Genomic DNA, 21,724 nt, shown 5'->3' with positions numbered 1-21,724 from the left:
AGAAGTCCAGGTAGATGATACCAGTTGCTCTTACCTTGTCCACTGATGCAGTCAGTCCATTGCAGAAGGCCACTAGAGTAGCCAGGCATGTTTTGGCTTTTGTGAAGCCATAGTGGCCATCTCTAACCACCTCCCTGTCTTCCATATGCTTTGACCTGTCTTCCAGGAGGACTTGTTCCATGCTTTTACCAGGCACTGAGATGAGGCTGACTAGCTGGTAGTTCCCAGGGTCCTCCCTATTACCCTTTTAAAAATTATGTATGATATTCCCTTTTCTCCATTCACTGGGGACTTCACCTGACTGCCGTGGGTTTTCAAATGTGACGGAGAATGGCTTAGCAATGGCACCAGCCAATTCATTCAGGACCCTGGGATGCATCAGGTTGGGTCCCATGGAGTTTTGTATGTTTGGGTTCCTCAGAATTATTTTGAACCCAATCTTCTCTGACAATGCACTGCTTGTGCTGGTCCCCATCCCTCATGCCTTCCCCAGAGCATTTTGCTTTTGAGGTGGCCAGGCTTTAAGGAAGGGGATCTGCTTCCTTTGCTTGGTGAGAGCCAGGGCAGTTTTCCTGGCCCCAAAGGGGAGGGTGTGCCACACCATACCTGGGGAGACGCCAGCTTGTGCCAGCTGTGGCGTTGCTGTGTCAGTTTGTCCTGGATGGGCCCACCCCAGCAGCAGAATCCGAGGGCAGGGGGTGGCACTGGACCTGCTTCCAGGACAAAGGACGCCCCATTTCAGGGAGTTTCGTCAGGCCCTGTCATGCCCCGCTCTGGTGTGGTGATGTTTCTAGCAGTGGTCCGGCTGCAGTCTTAGAAACAATGCGCTGTACTGTACAGTACCAGATTGTACATCCAAACTATTATTTCCAACATCTCTGGGTTAATTGTAAAACTGTAGTACAAAGGACATTGGGGGTTTGCTGGAGTTTAATTTTAATAGCAAGCCAGTGCCCTTTTAATGACATTTTATACATTTAAATTGGGCATGATCCCTTTGGGAACAGTAATTTTATTCATGGAGATTATGTCTAATTTGAATATAAAAACACCACTAAAAAGATATTGGATTTGCTCTTTTTCACTTGCAGAAGCTTTGGAGTCCAATCTTCCCAGCTGACTGGGCTGTGGTGGATTAAAATAAACAAATAAATAAAAACCCACCGACAACTTCCATCAGGCGAAGCGCAGCACAGGAGCCCTTGCGCTCAGGATGGCCCCTGCCCGTCTCCACTTCCCTGCTGCGCCGGTGCAGACGGCAGCGCTGATGGCTGGGAGGGCATGGGGGGAGCCACGGAGTAGCCACAGAGCCACAGCCATGGCCACAGCTGGCAACGCTGCTCAGGGCCGTTTCTGCCCAGCCTCTCGGCCCCTTCTGCTGGCCCGCAGCGATCCCAGAGGACTGCAGACAGAGTTGCCTGCCTGTTTCCTTGAGGAAAATGGTGTGTGACATTGGGTTTTTCATCTGTCTGTCTTTCTGCTTGGCTGCTAGCCCACCTAGCACCTCTGACATCTTTTGGCCAGTGTCAACCAAACTGCTGAAGCTGCAAGGCTCCCAGAACAGAGCCCTGGCAGTTCCCTCTAACTGACGGAAGGTTTGGAGAGGGAAGGGCCGGCAGCCCAGCCTATGCTGCATTTTGGTGGCAGCAGACCCTCTCACTGGTCTTTTCACATTAATGCTGACCTAGGGATTGGAAGTCTACGTGCAGACTCCTCGGAGGAACGTTCGCCTTGCTGCCTGCTGCAGTGAGCGACTCTGCGTGTTGGGCTGCTGCCCAGCGTTAGGGCACCTGTAAACAACCAGCACCGAGAGAAGGGTTCTGCTGCCAGCTTCGGCAGAGTTCAGGTGTTCCGCACGGGGAGGATGCCGAGCGGATGGCTCTCAGGTGGGTAGTGCAGTGCTCTCCATCAGGAGTGCTGCGTGGGGACTTCGGGCCCTGTCACTGCGCCGCACGGCTCGTGGAGTCCCTTGCTGCGGCGAGCACGTGCCCCCATTCCTCATGGCAGGAGGCGCGAGTGGAGGACAACAGTGGGCTTGCAAATGAAAAACAGCCCTGCTCCCACCTGGTGATATGAATAAACCCACCACGGTTTCACAACCCTCAGATCACTGCAGTGCCTGGGGGCAGAAGGGGTCACCTTGCATGCTTGCATTGCGTGGAAGAGGCAGGTCCTGCTAAAGGCCCAGAGCGTGGACCGATTACCAGTGTGGGCCACTTTAAGAAGGCTGAATTAGCACATGGGGTTTTGTGCAGCCCTCCCTGAGCATGGGGCTGCACCCTTCAGCACAGCAGAGATGATAACGGCACCGACACTGACGTGCACCTTCACAAAGCTGCAGCCTCGTCTCCGAGACAGGATAAACTGTTTGGCCTTTGGACAAGATTATTTCTGTTCAGAACAGGATTGTTATCACTTAATTGAAAATAATTATCCAATGCAAATTGGCTTCAAGTTGGCAGGCTGAGTTGAAAAGATGGCGTGTTTCCAAGCTGTCCTGAGGAGAGCTGAGCCAAGCTGCACGGTGGCGAGGTGGGAGGCTAGGACTGTCTGTGGGGCTGAGGGTAGGGCACAGGGGGCAGGTATTCCCTCTGCACCATCCACATCCCACAAGGAAAGTGAGGGTTCTGTCCTGCCTTCCCAGTGCTTTCATCAGGAGTGGCATGGAGGCTCTCCACTACGGCTTTGGAGCTCCTCTTTGCGGGCCTCAGAGTCTCCCCTGCATGGGCAGCATCAATACACCACCAGGAAGACCCAGGCAAGTGGTGTCCTGCTCAGGCACTGGGCAGCAGCGGCAGCCAGCAGACAATGCACAGGTAGAGGTGCAGCTATGGCCCAGGGCTGGCTCAGAGTTACACGTCGCTGTAAACACACTGGGTACCCTAAGGTCTGGTAAGTAATTTGGTGGAAAAGTGTTGGAGAATGCCATAGTACCTACACAGACCCAGTGAGACCAGTGGGAGTATTGTATCTGGCTTCTCTGCCTGACCTGCTCCCAGGCATAACAGGGAATGTATTAATGAGCCGGTAGCTTGTCGTCGGGGTCTGCACCTGGGATTTCTGCACATGAAAATGCAGCTGTCCTCCTGCTCTTGGGCATTGTATCTGCTCAAAAGATGTCCAAGAGATGAGGACAGCTGGTGCCATAGAGGGTCTGGGCCCCAGCCGGGGCTGTGGAAATCTTCACAGAACCAGGCAGATACGTGCTCTCAGTTGTTCTGACCCAAGACAGCATGTCAAACCTTGTTTGTGTTTGTGCGTCTTCTTCTGAACCTGTTCTTCCTACGTGAAAGCAGCCGATCATTCAACATGTCGTGTGTCAGCACGTGCTTGCCAGAGAATTTCTGGGGACAACTGTCAATCCCTGCATGTTTGTGTCTGTGAGATGCCACCCTACCTCGATCCCCACGGTGCCTGCTGAATCCTCCACTTTTGGGGTCTCTGCTGCCACCCCTGCCTGCAGGTGCCGTGCACCGAGGTCAGACTAGAGAAAGATCTGCCAGGGGATCCTTGCTTGGTGAAATCACCTGGGCGCTTGTCTTGCCCTGACTGAACGTGCTTGGGTACGTGCCTGGTGAGGAGCCTTTGGGCTTTTGTGATGAGGTGGTGGTGCTCTCCCTTTCTGTGTAGTGTGAAGAAAGACAGCGGGGCCAGCAGGAGCCCACAGAGAGGCGCAGCTGTCTGGGGCCATCAGAACCCACAGGGAAAAGCCCACCCCAGTTCTTTGGCTTCCCATTCAAAGAGCAATGCAGAACAGCCCCCAGTGTTGGCAACTTCCTGTTCTGATTTACCACCCTCCTTCTCACACACATGTATGCCTCTTCTTTAAGAACTAGGGTTCTGCCAGTGTGGGCTTACAGCCACGAGCTCTTCATGGCCATTCTGCCCTCGCTGTTTCCTCCTCTCCTTTTTCTCTTTTTCTGCCTGAACAGGTTTGGATTAGACAAGACCTCCCTGAATGTACACAATGCCTCTGCCAATGCACAAATACACTAGAGAATTTTGAGTTTCCGCAACATTTTTTATATGATTCAACCAGACTGGTACAAGGTTAATTAAAAAAAAAAAAAATGTTTAAATGCAGTTTCATCAGAAGTGTAAAATGCTTCTGCAGGAATCTCTGTCAGGACTTCGTAAAGATGATAGTGTACTTTAACTGGCAAAGCACAATTAGACACAGTCAAATATTATCCTGGTTAAAGACTATTAATTTTCCTTACATTTGTCATGAATTAATTTTTTCTGGCTATATAAACAGTGTTTCCTTTATGAATACAACTGCTTCCTTTACATTGAAAAATTAAATTTGCTTTGATAATGAACCGAGGTGCTAATAATCATTTTGCAATGCAAAAAAGTGCAATTACTGGCTGCCATGCCTCGCAGTGCCCCAGCCAGTTGTAACCGTCTGAGAGTCTGCATCTGTACCAGTGAACGCAGCCAGGCATTACATGGGGCACAGAGACAAAACCCAGGCCAGCTGGGAGGTGGCGCAGAGCCTGGGGACTGCGTGTTCTCGGTCGGCACCTTCTGTGTCCCCAGCACACCCAGCTGGAAGCTGGGGGGGGATGCACAGCTGTGCCGTGGTCTCCGTGAGACGGACTAAACAGGTTTCTGCTTTGCCACGGTTATCCCTCCAGCTGGCTGTGGGGCTCTTTTTGCCACCTGGGTGGCTGCTGCTTTTCCCACTGCTGCAGTGGGTCTCCTACCTGGGAAGCACCGCTGAGGGTGAGGCAGTCTGTTTGGTGAGCTGTGCAAGCTGCCAGTGGTGCATTCCTGTTACCGCAAAGGGTTTGGGAAGACTATGCCCATGCGATGAGTTTTTCTTTCCCTCTCCAGGACATCTTCATCCATGCCAGAGGCCACAAGTGGAGGTGATGTGCAGCCACTAGCGTGTGTCTTGGTTCAGTCTTCTCTACAGACTGCGGATGGAGCAGCACTGGCACTCTTCTGGAAGTTCCTCAGGCACCCACACTACTGTGAGTACATTTACCTGTCAAGGCACTCACAGGTTAAGCATTAATCTAACTTCCTGTGGCTTTTCCCCATCCATGTGAAAGACAAAGAAGCAGGACTTCTTAGGTATCAAGTCAGCACTCCAACAATGCTGAGGACGGGTATAATCTTCACACAGCATGCAGTTTAGGTAGTGACACTTACCTTTACCTTTCAAACATATTTCAAAAATTTTTAAAGTGCAGAATGTGTGGGTATGTTTTAAAAAATATACTGCTATTATTTTATAGCTTGATGTTGACTTTGTTCTTTTGTTGAAAGTAAATCATTAAAGGAAAAATTGTAAGACAAAATGAAAAACCATAGTGCATAGAAAATCCACCAGGAGTTCAATAGAAATCTCTTAACATGCAAGCAAAGAGGACGGGGAGGATAAAAGCTTTGCTTGGCCTGCTTCAGCATGTACTGAATTTCTCACACAGTGGGTTTCTTAGAGCTTATGTTCTTCCTAAGCCCTAAGGAACATGATAAAAATGAATTTTTAGAGGACCTACTGATTAGGAAGTCACAGTGCTGGAGACAAGCTTTCATGATGATGTTAGTCCCCTTGCTTTAGCATTGCTTTAGAAACTGCATCCAATGACAATGGTAGCAGCAGTTCATTGAGCAGCCTCATCAGTGTGGGCAGCTTCCCTCACTCGTTTGTTGGCTTGAAGTGTGGTATTTTGCCTTGTTTAATACCTCCTGAACAGAGAGGTTCCCAGCCGGAGGACACCTGAGAAGGCTTGCATGACCAGTAACCCTGCTCCTGACACCAGCAGTGTGGTTAGCATGACTAACGATAAAGCGAATATCCATAACGTGTAAGCAGGCTGTTAACGCACACCCCTGCCCCCTTCTCTCCCCCCCCCCGGCTGCAGGCTGCGGGGATGCCCCCTGCCAGGGTGACAAAGGGCGTTAGTGTCATCGAGACGCGGGTGCTGAGCCCTCGGGAGGTATGGAGAGCACACACTGACAGGGCGCTTGGGCCCACTGCTGGTACCAAGGCCCACATGCGGGGTTGGCAGGAGATGGTGACACTGGTCCTGGGACAGGGAAGCGTAACAGCTCCGGGAGCGCTGTCTGTAGAAGCAGGCAGCTACCAGCCCTAAGGGGGGCTTAGACTGGAGCTGCTGCTGGACGGCAAAACCTGTGCTCCCCTGGTGAACAGGGGCACCTCCGCTGTCGTCTTCCTCCTCCGAGCAGTGACTGGGTGACTGCTGGTCTTTTACATAAAGCCTGAGTCTAGGTTATGGTTGTATCTTGCACTGCTCGATAAGAATTTGACCCAATCTGCAGGGGTCCGGGTGACTGAAAAGCTTGTGTAACGAGTGATTCTACTGTAGTTCTAGAAACTCTGTGCAGCTGTAAGCCATGCTAGGTGCTGGAAATTGTGGATAATAAAATATGCTGATTGTTATTATTAATATTATTATTTTTTATAATTATAACCACAAACCTGTGGCCAGCCCTCATTCTGCCAAAGATCCCTAAAGAAGCTGCCTGTTCTCCGTAATGTTGGGTGATGCTTCCACTGAAGCAAAAGAGGGGACAATCTTTAATTCAGATTATCATTTCAATTCACTCCTCAAATAATCTTCCAAGCAGATGCACACAGTGTGAGCCAAATTCAGTTGTTTTAAAATCAAGAACAGTCCCTTTGCTGGCTTTGGATCATGCTCTTTGCACCCTCACTGCAGTACCTGTAGCAAGAGAGGGAGGTGAGGGTGTTTGGAAGAGCATCTGCAAGGAATGGGTGAGGAAGACGAAAATCTCTTTACAGGTGATGCAGATTTAACTCTGGGAGAGGGACAGCCTCTGGTGTGTTGTTGCTGACTTGCTGGCAGAAATATGTGTTCCTGTCTAAAAGGTGCCTCTGAAACAGGGCAGCGTGGTAGTGCCCTTTCTTGCTGATTGGGCTGGTTAAACCTGATGCGTTGAGACCTCCCAGTCCACCAACCCATGATAACTGAATTTTGGATTGATTTTTGCACTGGTTGGATCTCAGGGCAAAAACTTAGCCCTCTTGGAAGAGCTGCTCACTGACTGCAGATGGAACAAAAGCTGTCATTTGGTAAGAGTAAGATCAGTCCTAAGGTTTGCTGGGCTAGCCAGGTGGCCACGGGCAGGACTTTGGTTGTCATGGGTCTAGTCCAGAGCAGCTGAGGAAACAACATGACAAGATGTGAAATCAGTCATTTTTGCCCTGCTCTCTGAAGCACCACTGTGCAGTTATACCCACTGCTTTTTGGGATCAGCTCAATAGCTTGTCCAGGTGACCCAGACCCCAACTCTGCTGCCTCTGAGGGGGGGATTAAGCATGTAGGCTTTAGAAGGACAAAACCAGCGCAGCAGATCCGCTTTTTGTGCCATAGTGAGAAAATGGTCCTGAAACAGCATGGCTTTTACCTGTCCTACTGTGCCCTGGTGGGAAATAGTCCTTTTCCTTTTCTTTTTTGGCTAGTCTGAAAACAAAATGAAGTGTTAGTCAGACAAATAGGTCTTAGGGTTTCTGAAGCGGGGAGGCACCATTGTCCTCTGAGCTATGTTTAATGAAGAAGACCCAAGCCAGTGAGCTCCATTGCAAGGCACAGCAAAGCCCCCTAACGCTATGCAAATCACTCTCAGAAAGGTACAACTTCTTGGCCGAGACGGAGAACTGAAAGCTCTGTGTGCTCAGCCAAGTCTGCAGAGCCAGAGGTGTAGCTCTTGCCTGAGTGATGGCATTAACAGAGGCTGGGGCCACGTCTGCTCTTGGTTCCTGGCTATGCAGGCAGGCCTTGGGCGCAAGCATCTGACCAGGCTTTGACTCCGCACCAATAAAGCAGGGAGATAATCCCTCCCTTCTCATCCCACCAGCCTGGGAGGGGGCCAGCATTCATCCTCAGCATCCATCTGGGCAACATCAGGACATTCAACCCCACCGGCCCACACTGCAGCCTCTGCCTGGGCAGGACTGGGACACATCTCCGTGCTGTGATACCCTGACGCTGCAAGTAGCTCAGGAGCCAAAGCTTTGATGCAGGGACCTCCCAGGGGCAAACAGTCTCACTGGATGGTGAATTGATGGAGAGCAGTCCAGCAGAGAACGACTTAGCGATACTGCAAAATCAGGTATGAATAGGCAAGGTGTGCTTGCAGCTCAGAAAGCCACTCGTAGCCTGGGCTGCACCGACAGCATGGCGGCCAGCAGGGCGAGGGAGGGGATTGTCCCCCTCTGCTCTGCTCTCGGGAGACCCCACCCGGAGCCCTGCGCTCAGCTCTGGGGCCCCTCCACAAGGAGGACACAGAAGTGTTAGCATGAGTCCAGAGGAGGGCCACAGAGGTGATGGGGGGCTGGAGCACCTCTGCTAAAAAGACAGGCTGAGGGAGTTGGGGTTGTTCATCCTGGAGAAGAGGGAGACCTCACTGCGAACCTTTCAACATAGAAAGAAGTCTTACAGCAAAGACGGAAGGGGGCCAATAACGATGGGACAAGGAGCAATGGTTTTAAACTGAAAAAAGGCAAGATTTAGATTAGATATTCAGAAGAAATTTTTCCCTCTGAGTGTGGTGAGGCCCAGGCCCAGGCTGCCCCGAGGAGCTGTGGCTGCCCCATCCCTGGCAGTGCCCAAGGCCAGGCCGGATGGGGCTGGGGGCAGCCTGGTCTAGCGGCAGGCATCCGTGCCCATGGCATGGGCTGGAACTGGGTGGTTTGTAAGGTCCCTTCCAACCCAAACCGCTCCATGATTCCATGACTTAGCAAATGCGATGTTGCTTTGGAGAAGACAGGGCCAAGACAGGGCCAAGACTACTGTGATTTACTCAGTGATGGCGCTGGCAGAACAGCGCCAGCCTGGAGGAGGTAGCACAGCTCAGGTCAGGCCATGACGTGACTCTGCACCTCAGCGGTGTAGTTCTCCAAATTCTGGCACTGCTTCCAGAAGGACGCTGCTCATGCCTGGTGTTTCCCTGATGGCCTGGCTGGAGACACACACGACGCTGGTGACATCGGAGCGGGTCACCTTTTAGCCTTTACTTTCAGACGTTGGGGCTGTGCATGATAGCACCAGGCAGGGACGCAGCTACAATACCCCAGGCATCACCAGTGGTGTGCGGGCACATGGGGTGGTTTTTGTCATCTGAAATGCTGGTCATTGCAGCCAGCAGCTGTGTCACGGTGTAGCTCAGACATGCTTGGTTAAATGACTCCCAGCAGATTCTATGATAGCTCATGCTTTTATGTACATATATAAATATATAAATATCTATACGTACCCACACAATATTTTTTTAAGCAGACTTTAGGGAAAAAGATTGAAAAAGAAGCCAACCTTCTGTTTGACTTTGTTACAAAGACACATTTAATTATTTTCTAATGCACACAAGTATCCTGTGGAGACGTGCACCTCAAATCACAGTAGTCCTTCCTTCTTCAACATTGCTGTGCAGTGACTGCAACAAATGATATACCAAATACTCTCTTCTCCCCTCGTCACTCCTGGGACAACTGCCCCCATTACCAAACAAGACTCTGACCTTTTGATCCATCCATCTTGTCTCCTCCACACAGTCTGGGCTGAGCTACAGCCATTTATTCACGCAATGTAGGTTTCCTTATGCTGCTTTACCAGTGCACATCAACTGTGACCTTGATACACTGTCCTCTCCAGGGATAAGCATGTTTTGCACTCCCAGGCATCTCTGGAGTAAAGAGTGACAGTTCCTTTAAGGAGGGAAAAAATAGCAGGTGGGAGGAATGACAGGCTGAAGTACATTTTAGTTTAATAGGATAAAATGGAGCTTGATGAAAGTAGCCCAATCTTCAAGTCACCTGGTACAGAACAGGATTTTAATGCTGTGCTTTCCTTTCACTAGTCCCTAATGTAGCAATATTTTGGTGGTAGAAAATACATCAACCCTTTTTGTCATGTTCCTTATCGTGTCCTTTTCATCTAATCCAAAAACGTTTTCACCTTTATTATTTTTGCACTAAGTTCTGTAAAATTCATTTGTTGTTTGACAGAAAACCTACTGATAGTTACGGGAGGCACCGATTACCAGCGACAGCCTGCTGGTGCTGAATGCAAACTTTTTTGTTTCAAGTAGCACAAGGAAGAGACCCATGAATGGAGCCCTGCAGCACAGCCACGAAAAGCCGAGCACATAGACCGGACACTCTTGGTATGGGTTCCCCAGCAGGTAAGCAAAAATGATTTCCTTACCTGTCCACATAGAGTTTGTTGACTGTGGGGGAACAGACTCACTCATGGCTGGGTGTATACAGCATCCAACACATCGATCTCCTGGGAAGCATGGTTCCTGCTACAGTCCTGCCGGCTGGCATGAGAGAAATCCTTCTTGTCTTATTACATTCTTCCACGTGTAATAAGGCTCCCGTGCTCAGTGTGAGGTAAGGTTTCGAAGCTGGAGCTCAATACACTGATTACGATATGTAAGGAAATGAGTTTGAGGCAGCCCAGTGCTACCGTAGGTTGGAGACCAATTATTGCAGACATGACAGTCCAGTGCACCTGGTGGGATGTAAACTGTCTTGGTTCTACTACTATTAATTCCAGTAGTATCTGGCCATGGACGTGTCTGACCCCATTCTGCCCAGCAGCAGAGCAGGACACTGCTGCTGATGTGGAAGAGAGGGCAGGATGAATCTGCTCTGTCTCCTCCAGCTTATGTTTTTCCAACTCCTACTTCAACCATGCCAGCAAGACTCCATGCCCGACTCAGACAATCCTTTGCAGTCCTCTGCTACCTTTATTTACCATTTTAAGGTCTTTTTTCCTAGTGTCTTATCTACACCTTTCTCACTGTATATTAAGACTGTGTATTGTTGTCCTACTCACCCATGTTAAGAAAGGCTGTCTTCCTTTGTGTGTTATTTACACACCTCCTTTTCTCTAGGGAAAAATAAAAATAAATAAAAGTGCCTCATCCATTTCAGTCTTTTTATGCTAGCTGCATTATCTGGACCCTCTGATTCTAGCCACTATGCAGCAAGTTTGCTCTGTCTCGAAGTGCCATGCCTGACAGAAGTCAGTCCTTGGGCTGGTATCTTAACCTGCCATGACCAAAATGGAACTGTGGTTAATACTCCACTTTGTATACACTGCTGTATTGTCTTGTTTCTTTTGCTACAGCTTTTCTGTCTCATGTTCAGCCTGGGAGCTTCACTGCAGCCTCACTTCCCTGTCAGTTCCTGGCCTTCAATCTGCACTGTTGCTAGAGGGAGTTTTTTCATCCAGCTCCCATCTGTTTCCAAATTTTGCTGTTTCACCTTTTTCTCTTCCCATGGTCCCAAATATCCCACATTCTCTGTGCTTTAACTCACTGTCTTGCAACCACACACAACAGACATCTACCGCAGCAAAAGCCAGGCTAGACATCTGCAGGACAGGGCAGCTGCTGTAGTCAGAGAGAAAGCCAGAAATGCTCTCCACACAAATATATGATTTGATGCTTGCAATATTCACTGCCACAGAGGACACAGCGTACTGCCAGGCTTCTGTGGGTTCACCCAAGCACTTGCATAAGTTACCAACCATGCTTAAACTTTTCACCCTTAGCTTCCCAAAACATTTCGGGCTCAATAGCACATACACGAATTTGAAAAAATCCATAAAAGAGTCCCAAGGTAAAACAGGTTGGCTGAGTTACAGTAGCCACGCACCTTAATTTTAGAGGGAAGAGTCACAGAACACCCTCAGTCATTTCACATCAGAATACCACCTTAAATTGCACACGGGCAACCTGAAGACATCTATATCTCTTAAACACAATGCTGTCCCTGATACTGTATATCAGTGTATAGATACTATATATATCAAACATAAATATTCCATTATCATAGAATCATAGAATAGTTTGGTTAGGTTTGGAATGGACCTTAAAGGTCCTCTAATTCCAACCCCCCTGCCATGGGCAGGGACACCTCCCAGCAGCCCAGGCTGCCCCCAGCCCCATCCAGCCTGGCCTTGGGCACTGCCAGGGATGGGGCAGCCACAGCTCCTCGGGGCAGCCTGGGCCTGGGCCTCACCACCCTCATAGTAGAGAAGTTCTTTCTTATATCTAATCTAAACCCACTGTCTTTTAGTTTTAAGCCCTTACCCCCTGTCCTATCCCTACACTCCCTGACAAGGAGTCCCTCCCCAGCCTTTCGGTAGGCCTCTTTTGGTATTGGAAAGTTGTTATAAGGTCTCCCCAGGGCCTTCTCTTCTCTAGGATGAACAACCCCGAACCCCTCAGCCTGTCCTCACAGGGGAGGTGCTCCAGCCCTTCATCATCTCTGTGGCCTCCTATGGACTCCCTTCCATGTCCTTGTGCTGGGGGCCCCAGAGCTGAGCGCAGGGCTCCAGGTGGGGTCTCCCGAGAGCAGAGCAGAGGGGAACAATCCCCTCCCTCGCCCTGCTGGCCACCATGCTGTTGGTGCAGCCCAGAGTACGGGTGGCTTTCTGAGCTGCAAGCACACATTGCTGGCTCATGGTGAGGTTCTTGTCCACCAACACCCCCAGGTCCTTCTCCTCAGGGCTGCTCTCAATCCATTCTCTGCCCAGCCTGGATTTGTGCTTGGGATTGCCCCAGCCCAGATGCAGGGCCTTGCACTTGGCCTTGAACCTCATGAGGTTCTCACAGGCCCACCTCTCAGGCCTGCCAAGGCATCCACCCCTTCCTGCCAGCACGTCAGCCACGCCACAGAGCTTGCTGGTTTTGGCACACTTGGTGAGGGTACACTCAGTTCCACTGTCCACCTCGCTGACAAAGATGTTAAATAATACTGGTCCTGGTATCAGCCCCTGAGGGACACCACTTGGTGGTGGTCTCAATCTGGACGTTGACGTGCTGACTGCAACTCTCCGAGAGCTGCATCCAGGCAATTCCTTATCCACTGACTCGTCCATTCATGTCTCTACAATTTACAGAGAAGGATGTTGAGTGGGATAGTATCAAATGCTTTGCACAACTCCAGGTAGATGACATCAGTTGCTCTTCCCTTCTTCTTATTAATTAATTAAATTACAAATTACTTTAACATAAATATACAAAAGATAAAAAGAACGTGTATAGCAGCCTTACTAGCATGGCAGTATTAATATTTTTATACTTTATATATATAAGTATACTTTTATACTTTGAGTATAAAAGTGTTGAGAGTTTTCAACGTATAGCATTGTTCCATTGCCAGTCACCTCTGACACTGCTAACACGTCAGCACATTAGGCCATTGCATAACGCCTGGATGAAGTGTACATTGCACTTCCTAGCAGGTTTCTTAGCAAATGAGGGACTGAATACTGGAGTGAGGGTATTCAGAGGCAGAGGCTCAGAGATCTCCATGGGGAACATCTCAAGAGGCATGCTACCCAGGTGACCACCAGAAAAACATCCCTCTGGTGTTCATGGTTAAGAGTGACTGTCTACTTCCTTTTACAACACACAACACAGCACCTGTAAAACACCTCATAAACAGACTGAGGACTCATCTCCCTCTCTTAGATGCTATTGCAGTTTGCCATTTTCTCCTTTGTCTCTTGGACACTGCTGGAAGCACAGCTGCTTCAGTTTTGTGGGAATGAAACAGAAAACTCCCTGTTCTTGATGTTCTTCATGGTGTACCTGAAAAGCCTCCAGAGCATGGACACAATATTGTACAGTGAATAGAATGATGAAGCCACAATTTCACTGAGTCATTTTTATATTAGACCAAAAGCAAGCCAAGCCAAGCCAGCAGAAAAACAAACAAACAAACAAACAAACAAACAAACAAACACACTACTGAAATTTGCTTCAAAAACAGTGGAGAAAATAATTGTGGGGGCTTCCCTAAAATATACCTAACCACAGCTAGGGGCAGTTCTCCATTCTCTGTTTTTGTACTTATGTGTTTTCTAATTATCTCTAGAGGTAGAACAACCAAATATGCAATATTCTGAGACCAGTCATACAGTCACCCTTAGGGCACTGTTGATGTACAGGCCTGTTACATACTCCCAGACAGGGGTAACTCCTGATGTCTGAGCCATCCATCTTCTGTAGAATTTCCTGTGGGAATACCCTACACTTCTGTCCGAAGAAGTGCTAAGGGACAGAATTGCAAGGACACAGTCTCCTGAGCTTTTACTCACCTCATGATGACTTTGCTGGCCATGTCATTAAATTGACGCATTGGAAAAGTTGGAGTTGACCTCAATACTTAATCCAAAACAACTCTTCTTCCCTATTTACCAGTCTGCATGCTGTTATAGTTCAAGGCTGCTGGAGACTTCTGTTCAAATGCAACTGTGAACTCATAAGTAAAAAGGGATGCAAAACACAACAGATGGGATGAGTTTCAATGTTAGGGGCAAGTCTTTTCAGGAGTGGATTTATTATTTTTTAAAATTAGGGCTAAATGTGATTTATTTTTTAAATAACAAAACAAAGTTTTCAATCAAGTAACGGATGAAGTTAGGCAAAAATAAATTTCAGTTCACAGAATCACAGTTGCCAAGAAGGACGCACTTAGGCAAAATTGGGCATTAGCTTCCCAAGTATTATGTAAGTTTAGGTCTGCTCCAAACACCTCTGAGAGGAATTGATATGGCCACTGAAATTCTAGTGTTCTTGGTGGGGACCTTGCCATAAAAAAAGCTGATGAATTCAAGGAGTGTGAAATAGCACTGGCAGAAAGACTGCCCCCAATTTTTTCTAGCGTAGTTACCCTTCAGATGTCTTCTCCTCAGACACAGCCTTGCATCTGTACAAGTTACAAATTCTTTCCAATTTTGAAACACAACGGTAGCCAAAGGCCAATTTCTTAGTAAGCAGTAAGGCATGACATGTACTTTTGTGAAAAATGTGCTGTTAGTTACTATCTCTTGATTAGCAAAAGTGATGTTATTGTATAGTATAGGTCATACACCAGTAACATATAGGTCATATCTTATTGAAAACCAGAAAATCTCTTGTCAAGGATGATGTATTTCCACATCAAGAAAGAGAAGCAGATACCGTCTTCTTAGGTAGTTCTGCTTGCCAATGCAAGACACCCTAGAACAAACCAACATTTATTGGGTATCCCTCATGTAAAGTTTTATTTGGATTATTCATTTGTTCAAACATTTACTGTTACAAAGCTTTTAACAACATAACTGTTCAACTCCAGAGTACAAAAATAACTGTCTTAAAAAATTTAAATTACTAAATTTTAACACATTTAAGTCTGGAATCAAATGCACTTTTAATGCTCTGCTCTCATTTCTGCAGAAACAACTTCCACACCAAGGGGAGCAAGGACATATTTGAGATGTAAACTCTGTTCCATTTTCTCAGCTGCTTTCTCCTGCTGTGCTGAGTAGTCAGCACTGACAGGGAATGGGCTCACTCAGACCTCACCTGTGCTCAGCACCCAGTTCTGTGGCACCGATGGTGACAGACTTATGGCATCACACTGCAGAGTGAGGTGGAGACTGGCATGTCCCAAAGTGCGAGGCTGTAATTTCACAGCACCTTCCAGGAGGCACAGAAGTGGAGCGCTGAGAATGCACTCAGCTGTGCATTGGAGAGGACTGAGTGACTGAGTAGAACATACATATCCCCGTGTGTCTCCCCAACTCCCTCTAATGTGAAAGCCTCCCTGCAGCATCAGGTCTGAGGGACTGCACTGCTGAGAAGCAGATCCTGCTCTGACAGGTAAAGCAACATCTCATCAGCGAAGAAACAAAGCCTATCAAACCCCAAACCCTGCACGAGCACCCTCCCTCCTTCCCACTCCCTCCCATTAGAAGCAAACAAAATAAATTTACAGCCTACCCTGGGATTGCTGAAAAGTGAGTCATTCCAGACACGAGCATTAAAAACTCCCTGTCAAGTGAACAGTTCACAACAGACAAAGCATCCCTTTTGCGAACAGGGATGGATGCTTCTTGTGTGACTTGTACCTGGGCATGCCCACCCAGATTCAGAGACATATTTTAATTTGGTGTGTAAAGAGGGACAATAATAAAATCAGGCAGAGCCAGACCTAGTAAACAGCAGTGCTGCCCATCTACTTCCTCATCAGCAGAAGGATTTCTGTTTAGACTTTTTCCTCCTCTGTTTTATGAGGAATAAATTCTCATTGATATCAGGACCAGCATCTTTCTGTTTTTTCCTTTTCTTCTTCCTTTTAGCAGCTTCCAGAAACTCCCGGGCATACTCTTTCTTGCTGCCACGTGCCTGGAAAATGGACTTGTGATGTTTTTTGCTGCCCTTAGATGTCTGCTTTTCATACTCCCTAGGGAAGTCCTCCTCCATCTTGTGGCCCCTATCAACATCACTTCTGTGTTTCTTTGCTCTGGGTTTGTCTGCCTGGGACTTCCTTGTCTTTCTGTGATACTCATAATCTTTGTTATGTTTACCATGTTCTTTACAAGGCTTTTTCTTTTTCTTATGGATGTATCCCCCGTGTTTTTCTTCCTGCCATGGTATCTCTGACTGTAGTGGCAGAAGGCCGGCTTCTTGTAGTTCTGCAAAACAGATCAGCTTATTTCAGAAAAGCTAAAACCTAGTGCCCAAGCCATCAGAACTGTCTCTGTGTATAGAGTCAGTACAACCACCTGTTTTCTCTGACAGATTTTTTTCATGGTGTTTCTTTTTTCTGTCAACAGACAAGAATCTTAACAAATTACAGTCTAATCCTGCTAGATTATTACAACTTTAATATTAGTGGATTTTTAGAACTAAACCATGTGACAACACTCACCTAGTTACTTTGACACAATAAATTTCTATGATACACAGGTGAATAAAGTCACAATTCTTTTACTACCCCAGACTACATTTTCAAATTCCTATAGCTTTTCTCAAATCACAAAAATAATCCTGCAGTATTTCAGAAAGTAGCAAGCACAAAAGAAAATATTTAAAAGAACTGAAAAGCAAATGTATGTCCCCAAACATTCTGTACCTGCAATCTTTCTTTTTAATCTGTTTGCTCTCCTCTTGAGATCGCATTCATCATCATAGTAGTGGATGAACGGAGAAGAGGGGAACGTGCTCCCATGCATCCGCTTTTCTAAGCACTCCTGCAAAACACATTTTAAATCACTATAGACGTGGCTGAGTTTTATGGGAAAGGGAATGGGCTGGATTCTGCAGGTGCTGGTCTGTACCTATGGAGGATGTGGCAAACAATTCTTTAAACACTGAGAATTTCAGAGTTCCAACAATCCTTCCTGCATACAAGACAAACATGCATTCCAGGAGACAAACTGTAGTCCTCTTGCAGAAAGTGGAAGGATTCTCATGTCTTTCCACAATTAATACAGATATATAGCAGTCTTAAAAGCAGGGGACTAGAAGGAGGCAAACGTGAAGTAAACAGGAGGCAAATTAGGAAATGCACTGTTAGATCTCGGGAACAAGGCTATCCTGCCTATAGCTGGACCAGGTTCCACCACCACCTGCTTTCACCGCTTCTTATTGCTCCCTCTGGTCTCATAGCACGACCACACGCCTTGTCTCTTCGAAAGCCAAATACCTCTAATTGCAGGAGAGCTTTTTTAGGTTGTATCATTTCAGGGGAAAGTATGGGGGCATCCTTTTAACACAGCAAGAACTGCAGGACTATGCTTGTCATCTGTCGTGCTTTGTAGTATCATGTCTCTTCTTCTTGGACACTGCCCAAATCTAATGAACTCTGGGTCTGGACATTCCCAAGAAACTTTCAGGAGCTTTCAGTCACCACGTCTCCACCATAAGCTTTCCTTCCAGTGTTTACTACTTCCACCATACTGTACCTCTAGCCCTCCCTTTCCCTGTGTGTCCTCCTGTGTCTTCCCCTTTCCTTTCCAGAGACACAATACATCAAAAATGCATTTCATGTGTGTCATATTTCTCAGCTTCTATTTGCTCTTTGCTTGGCTGAAATTATATGAAGAATCATGTTACTCTTTGTGGTGTCTGCCAAAAAGGTATCGTTAGATCAAGTGACAATGGATCATCTCCACGTGCATGGATGAGTGCGGACAAGCAAAGGCAGCTCAAAGCTGGAGCCCGTGTCTGCAAGCTCCAGCCCTACCAGGCTGTGAATTCAGGCTGAAAGGGACCTAGGAGAGGGTGTTCAAGTCCACCTGTCACCTGAGGCTGTTCTCAGTAGCTATCCATCTAAGATATACATACCCTAGAAGACAGGCTGGATTTCACTCTAAACACCTTAACCACTCAGCTGTAGTGGACACCCAGCATGTGCTGCAAAGAAACATCCCCTCTCACCTTTCCCAGTTCCTCCATTTACCACTTCAGATTTAAGAGGAAAGGAAAGCAGTGAAATGACACTTGAAATACCTGTGTTTTATGTGAATGAAACTTAAGAGTGGCCTTTAGGCAGGGCACAAAGCTGTCTATTTTGAATAAAAGAAAGAAAATTATCCCTAAACATTGCCAAGGAGCTTACTGAAGATAACACAGATTAGCTTTACACAGGAGTATGCAAAGATTTATTCTTCTTTCTGTGATATCTGTGAAATGTAGTGTTTGAGATGCCGCATGAAATCTTGGGCTGCAGAAATACAGCCTTTTCATTATTTTTTTATGCTGTTAATTTGTTGACAGCGATACATTAGTGAATGAAATGCACATACCACCAAAATCAGAACTCATATTTTCCTCTGTTACTTCACTTCACTGAAAAATCAACTCAGCAATGTCTGTGCACTGCTATATCCTTCCCTCCCAAGTAAGCTGCCACTGCTGCCATTCACTTTGTACTGCTAAATACTCTTGGGTCAGTCTTCACCATTGGAGGTAACATACAGAGGATGGAAAGGAGAGCCTGCTACCAACCTGCAGGAGAAATTTCTGTGTGCCTGGCATATTAGGATGTGAATGCAAGGCACATCTGCAGGTACTGTATAGTTCCTTAACTCTGCTGCCTTAAAAACTTGCTGCAGCCTGAATAATGCCATAGGCTGTTGCTGATTAATTTACTTTCCCTCTTAACTCTCACTGCATGAATTCAGACACTGATTTTGAGCTCACTTTTCTTAGCCAGTGAGAGGTACAAATCTCAAATGCATTGCCTGTCCAGCTGGATCACCATAAAGATGAATGCACAGACCCTCTAGTCCAATTTCTTCAGCCATTTGTGTAAAGAAGGTTTAGTGATTTGAAGGCAAATACTTGGTTATCATTATATAATGCAATGTGCACCCTGGATGTTTTTCTACATGCATATTGAAAGATCTGGTGAGTGTTTCTGCCTTTCTGTGTTATTACTGACTTCTTCATTTTCATTCAGTCATCGCTGAGGCTACTTCTGCTCCTTGTATGCTAGTAAGAATACTACTTTATTTTCTTTAAACTTTGATAGCCATAAAATGTTGACCGTGAGTCATTTTATGCCCTTATTCATTTTATACAGTTTCTACCTTTTCCATTCAAGTAATGACTATCATCTCCTCCCACATATTTACTAACTATTTTTAAAGCAGTCTTATTTGTAACCATGTATTGCTGCTTTCCTCGAATGACATTTTTTGAGAACTTAGTGAAACACTCCTTACCCATTGCCAGCAATCAGTCTCATTTTTTGTTCAAGCCTGTCAATTCAGTTTTTATTGTATATGCTCATTTTAGTGTATATACTACTAGTAATGGCTTTGTTCTGTTTTTCTTTAACAGGACTGGTTTCAGTCATTCAGAAAGGTTTCATCCTTCAAAAAAGGTTGTATTCAAGACTCAAGTCTTGAATACAAGCTAGTTTGTATGACTAAAGGTCTCACACGGTCACCAGATGTGTAGCCATGTCTTAAGGAAACACCTTGCACCTGAGGTTGAAGATTTGTACTCACACACCACAGCCAAGGTAGTGCCTGTAGTGCTTGCAGTGCTCACAGGTAATGTCAGGCTGCTGACACATTTCTTACCTAGCTTGGATTGCAAGAGCTGCTTATTTCCTGGCTCTTCCAAGCCATCTCTGAGAACTGAAACACAACCATAATGTCCGTGACGGCCTCATATCACTCAAAGAGGAAGTAACACTAATTTTCTGGAATATTTGTGTTTGCTGGACTTATTCCATAAAAATAACTAATTTTTGTTTCAGATATTTGCAGGTGCAGAGCTACACTTATGATGATGGGAGGCTAAGCAAAGGTGATAAACATTAGGAACCAATCCTAGAAGATGCAGCACATCTCCATTTCTTACTGCTCATAATGTCCACCTCCACCATGTTTCGTACCTTACAGAAGATTGACATTAAGTTCAATTCAGCTACCAATTAAGGTCCCTCAAAAGCAGGCAAATGGAAAATTCCTAAAATGGAAATTCAAATAGTTGGGTTGATTGTGGCGAAAGACCTTACATGATGTTGAACATGGCAGCAAGGCACTACTATTTCACTTCATGAGCCATGGAAAAAAATAGGAAAAAATATAGCTCTGCTTTGTAACTGTCCATTTTCCAATGAATATTTTTTCTCCCAACAGTCCAATTTTGACTTAGGCTTTAAAAAACAAATTGATAACCTGACATAGTAACTTTTCTTTTTCTCTATATCTTTAAAATTAGATGTGTGAAATCACTGTACAATGGCCTCCACTGATTTCAACATTACAAACTCACAAATGTTTCATTAGAGCATCCCTTTGTATAGCATTAGCTTGACTCTTCCAGCTCCTTTCTCCTTTCATGATCTACAGAAGAGGAATGAATTTCTGCTCCAGGGATGCACTCAACACTGAGGTAGAGGTTGCTGAGACTTACATATCCAAAATGTCCTTTCCGGGAACAGTTGTAGCAGTACACTACAGCCGACTGCTCAAAGTGAGAACTGGCTGCCTTGATTGGTCCTGGTTTTGTCTGTAAGATGGAAATTGGTGAGAATTAGGCCTGGCAGTTTTCCGAATACTGAATTAAAAATAAATTAAAATTACATAAATATAATTTTATTATGCTTAAATCAATATATTCCTGCTTGCTGTTGGAATATTAAGTTTGAAAAATAATGAAGTTGCTCATATTACTGCAATTATACAGAACAGTTTAACCCTGAGCATCACAAATGAGGTGGGAAGAGGCATCCTTAGTAACTGTTCTGCCTGGCCAAGTATGAGAAACTCTACTACTTTCAGTATTACATGCATTTCCTTCTCACTGGTGCCAGAGGAGCACAGAGGAGTGGTCTACATTTCAAAGAAATTAATAATGCTTGGTAAAACTTGTCAGAGGATTTGCTTTTTTCTTTAAATCTTCATCACTACATTCATCTACCGTGAAAGCCACTGTGTTCTCCTGTATATCCTCCAGAAGAATGACAGCATTGCTTTAAAAATAGGCAGAAATGGCAGAAATCTTCCAATACCCATTTTTATTAATATGAACCCATTTGTAGGGTCACCATATTTTGAAACCTTTCAGCCTTGGTTTAAATATGTGTTGCAGACTCAGTTCACACTTACTCAGCAGAAGGAGGGTAATGAAAGGCTAAGAAGAATGACCCATCCAAGAGTGATTTGTGACAAACAGGAAATGAAAAAAATCAACAGTAATTTGTCCATTTCTCATCCATTTCTTACAGTGAGAGCTCTCCAGCTAACAGGGGCGTGTAAATGTCTTACTAAGCCAACTCAGTTTTTCAGGTATTCCTTTTGTCATAAATACATAGAACAGGCAATGAAAAACAAATGCAAACATCAGTACGTTCCCCTTGAGGAAAAATCTATGGGTTTAACCTTTTCTAAGAACCACACATATTCTAATTAGTTTTCAACATGGA

The 21,724-nt window shown here is 46.1% G+C and overlaps 1 protein-coding gene and 1 long non-coding RNA gene across 4 annotated transcripts in view; one reads left to right on the top strand and one right to left on the bottom strand.

Moving 5' to 3' along the window:
* Window positions 1-2,379: 2,379 nt before the first annotated feature.
* LOC308186187 lies at window positions 2,380-15,691 on the top strand. Its single transcript, XR_013943953.1, has 2 exons — window positions 2,380-4,728; window positions 4,840-15,691. It is a non-coding gene; the product is annotated as an uncharacterized lncRNA (long non-coding RNA).
* The window catches only part of ZCCHC7 (zinc finger CCHC-type containing 7), a 116,209-nt gene continuing 109,527 nt past the window's right edge, over window positions 15,043-21,724 (bottom strand). For all 3 annotated transcript variants that reach the window (XM_080575229.1, XM_080575231.1, XM_080575230.1), the window contains 3 exons: window positions 20,713-20,808; window positions 16,913-17,030; window positions 15,043-16,472 (listed from right to left, as the gene is read on the bottom strand). In XM_080575229.1, coding sequence (XP_080431355.1) covers window positions 16,024-16,472; window positions 16,913-17,030; window positions 20,713-20,808 — 663 coding nt within the window. In that variant the 3' untranslated portion in view covers window positions 15,043-16,023. The remainder of the gene's footprint in view (window positions 16,473-16,912; window positions 17,031-20,712; window positions 20,809-21,724) is intronic.

The sequence above is a fragment of the Anser brachyrhynchus genome (genome assembly GCF_964034855.1).
Source record: "Anser brachyrhynchus genome assembly, chromosome: Z".
Classification (NCBI taxonomy): Eukaryota; Metazoa; Chordata; class Aves; order Anseriformes; family Anatidae; genus Anser; species Anser brachyrhynchus.
The sequence above is the reverse complement of the archived record's forward strand: the minus strand, read 5'-3'. Positions and strand labels throughout refer to the sequence as shown.